Source organism: Gastrolobium bilobum, unplaced genomic scaffold, assembly GCF_033153095.1.
Source record: "Gastrolobium bilobum isolate Gb01-03AN ecotype WA unplaced genomic scaffold, APGP_CSIRO_Gbil_v1 utg34888, whole genome shotgun sequence".
In the NCBI taxonomy this organism is placed as follows: Eukaryota; Viridiplantae; Streptophyta; class Magnoliopsida; order Fabales; family Fabaceae; genus Gastrolobium; species Gastrolobium bilobum.
The window spans coordinates 95,808-99,416 of record NW_026895886.1 but is presented as its reverse complement, the minus strand read 5'-3'; the positions used below and the strand labels follow the sequence as shown (position 1 = coordinate 99,416).

Sequence of the window (3,609 nt, the reverse complement as noted above, 5' to 3'; positions counted from 1 at the left end):
ACTGGCTTTTGTCCTTCCATTGATTCTTTGACAAGGGTTGCACTGATTGCCTCGGTACCTACGGCGAGATACAAATACAGCATTTCTCCATCGTCTGGTTTGACGAGCACTGGTGGACAAGAGAGTGCCCTTTTGAATTCCTGGAAGGCGTTCTCACATTCTTCCGACCACCGAAAGGCGGTTCCTTTTTTTTGTAAGCCAAAAAGAGGGAGCGATTTGTGAGCCGAATTGGCCAGAAAACGAGTGAGAGCTACTAACCTTCCTGTGAGTTGCTGAACTTCCTTGATTGTTTGTGGCCTTCGCATTTCAATCACTGTCTTGCACTTATCAGGATTGACTTCAATGCCTCTCTCAGTGAGCATAAAGCCTAGGAATTTGCCTGCGGGAACTCCGAAGGCGCATTTGCTTGGATTCAAGCGCATGTTGAATTTTCTGAGTCTTTCAAAACACCTTGTAGATCAACCAAATGTTGTTCCGACGTTCTTGATTTGGCGATCATGTCATCGATGTATACTTCGATGCAATTGCCAATCAGGTCTCTGAATACTTCATTCATCATCCTTTGGTAAGTGGCCCCAGCATTTTTTAGACCGAAGGGCATCATTGTATAACAGTAATTGGCATTCTGAGTGATGAACGCCGTTTTGTCTTGGTCTTCTTCAAGAAGTGGGATTTGATTATAACCAGAGTATGCGTCCATGAATGATAGCATTTTGAATCCGGACGCGTTGTCAACCAACTGATCGATGCTAGGAAAAGGGTAAGCATCCTTTGGACAGACTTTGTTTAGGTCAGTGTAGTCAACGCACATTCGCCATGCGCCGTTTGGCTTTTTAACCAATACTGGGTTGGATAACCAAGTTGTGTACTTGATTTCCCTGATGAACCTGGCGACGTGGAGCCTTTTGACCTCTTCATCAATCACCCTCTGGCAGTCGGGACCGAATTTCCTCTTTTTCTGGGCGACTGGCTTAGCTTTAGGATCCACCGACAAACGGTGGCAGCAAACGTTTGGATTGATACCTGGCATGTCAGACGGCTTCCATGCAAACAAATCTTTGTTTTCCTTGAGCAACTTGATTAACTTGCATTTCATCTCTGGTTCGATGGTGGCCCCGATGGTTGTTGTTTGATGATCCGCATATCCTAAGACAACATGTTCCAATGCTCCATCCGGCGTGGGTCTGTCATGTTCCACGCGCAGATCGTCTCTAGCATCAAATTCTACCAAAAAACATTGGTTACGCTCTTTTGACTTCTCGCCGAGATTTCTTTCTGATGGCGACGTCGTCCCCTGCTTGAGCGCCCTTTCATCACGGAAGCTAGCTTTGGCCATTGGCCGTAAGGATATGTTGTAGCAGCTTCAGGCTATCGTCTGGTCTCCTCGCACTGTGGCAACTTTCTTGTCTCGGGCAACGAACTTCATTGCCAAGTGGGGGTGTGAAATGCTTGCCTCGAAGGCAGCAAACATCCTTCTACCAAGAATGGCGTTGTAAGCTGATGGGGTGTCGAGCACCAAAAACTGGATGTCTGCGGATCGTGAGGTGGGTGGTGTTCCAAGGGAAAGCCGCAAGGTAATCACTCCCAGTGGCTTTGTGGTGGTAGCGTTGAAACCTGAGAGTTCACCTGTAACAGGAGTTAGACTATCAACAGTGAACCCTAACGCTTTAAAGCATGGTAAAAACAAAATATCGGCTGAGCTACCGTGGTCAATAAAAACGCGATTAACGCCGAAGTTGGGGATTATAGCTTGAATGACGAGCGGATCGTCATGTCCTGGGAGGACATCGCCTAAATCGCTGGCGTCCCAGATAATTTGAGGCCTTGTTGGACTAGGACTGTGCTTTTCTTTGCTGATCACTTTGCCAGCGACCGCCAGACACTGCTTCAAGTGTTTCTTTCTGGCGTTCGCAGTCTCTCCTCCTCCACTCAGCCCGCCTGAAATCATGTTGATCACTCTGTGCTTCACCGCGGCTGAATCTTCGTCTACTTCTTCGCGCCTTCCTCTACGGTTTGGACTTGCTTGCGCTCTGTGATTCTTGGGGGAATCTTCTCTCCTGTCACGATTATAGGAGGGTCTGGACCCAGGTTGACGCGTTCTCCTTCTTTCAGGCGACTTGCTGCGCTCTCGATATCGCCTCCCTGCTCCCGAAGGGCGTGAGCCGTCTCCTCTTCGCCTCTGCATTCCGCTTTTGATGAGTTCATCGATTTCGTCTTTGAGGTGCCTGCACTGGTCAGTGTTATGACCGTTGCTGCGATGGAACTTGCAGTACATGATGTTTTCTTTAGGCGGGTTCTGAGACTGTTGGGTGTTCTTGGATTCTTCTTTATACTCCGTTTGTAGGACGACGTGTGTCTGACGACCTGATGTATCACGCCCGGAAGGGCGGTTTGAATATTTGGCTGGTTTATTTCCTTTTTTACTCTCTTCCATTTGGTTCTTTTGTTTACCAAGTGCCTTTTCTTGACCGTGGGCGTCCTCGACTCGACTTCCTTTGTACTCTTCGATTCGCATGTACTCCTGGGCCAACCTCTTGACTTCTTCCAGGTCAGTGATCTCGTGGCGGGAGAGCTCGTACGCGAATGCACCTTGCCGTAAACCCGAAAGAAGTATATGTACCTGTACTTTTGGGTCCAGGCCTTGCACTTATAGGGTCTCCTTATCAAAACGATCTAAAAAGGACCTGAGGGACTCGCCTTGTTGTTGGCGTACTTTTTCTAGAGAGTGGACGGATTTCGGCACAGGGCGACTGGTTGCAAAGTGAGACTGAAACTTGCTCGCCAACTCATCCCACGAAGCGATACTACCAGTCGGTAGAGTAGTGTACCATGTTAAGGCTCGTCCCCCAAGTAGCGTGGGGAAGGTCCTGCACATGAGGAGGTCGGTTTCACCATGGAGAGTCATGGCCGCCTCAAACTTCTGGATCCATTCAAAAGGATCGGCATCTCCGACATATGTGGTGATATTGGAGGGTCCTTTGAAACCAAGGGGTATGGGAGTTAAACAGAGGATATCAGTCAGGGGTTTGTTGCGCCCTGACGTATGAGCTGGCGTGACTCGTAGGTTGTTGTTTTGGGGGGCTGGTCCATTTGCGGTTGAGGAGCTTCAACGGAGTAGGAGAGGGCTGGGGCATGATTGAAAGGTTGTTGGGCGGCATATAGTTGCTGACCCTGGTTTTGATAGGACACTTGGTGTAGTGGAACGGCCGGATTTTGGGGTTGGGCAGCATAACCTTGGAAAGGAAAACCAGTTGGGTAAAGCTGAGGGAATGGGGCGTATGGTCCCATAGGGAACGGGGTGACCATCGGTGTTCGGTAATCGTTGTGCATGGCTACTGGTAGACTTTGGGCTGGTAGCGGACGATGGGCTCGTGGGACGGGAATGACTGGTGGGGCAAAAGTGTGAAGAGGCATATCGAAGCGAACTCCTGGTGGCAGGGGTTGGTCTTGTATCAAGTTTTCTCCTTGCATTTCACGCATAGGTGCGTGATGGTTTAACTGTGCTATCCTGGGTTCGACTGCTTGCATCTGTGGACCGACAGATTGTAGTACTGGCTGGAGCATCTCGCCGGGGGGTCTCTCGGCTGGGGCCGAATGCATCGATGGGGC

The 3,609-nt window shown here is 49.6% G+C and overlaps 1 protein-coding gene across 1 annotated transcript; it reads right to left on the bottom strand.

The window, feature by feature from the left end:
- Positions 1-1,363: 1,363 nt before the first annotated feature.
- On the bottom strand, positions 1,364-2,515 carry LOC133296610 (uncharacterized). Its single transcript, XM_061495632.1, has one exon. It carries the CDS (start codon positions 2,513-2,515, stop codon positions 1,364-1,366), a length of 1,152 nt encoding a protein of 383 aa, XP_061351616.1.
- Between the last annotated feature and the right edge of the window lie 1,094 nt (positions 2,516-3,609).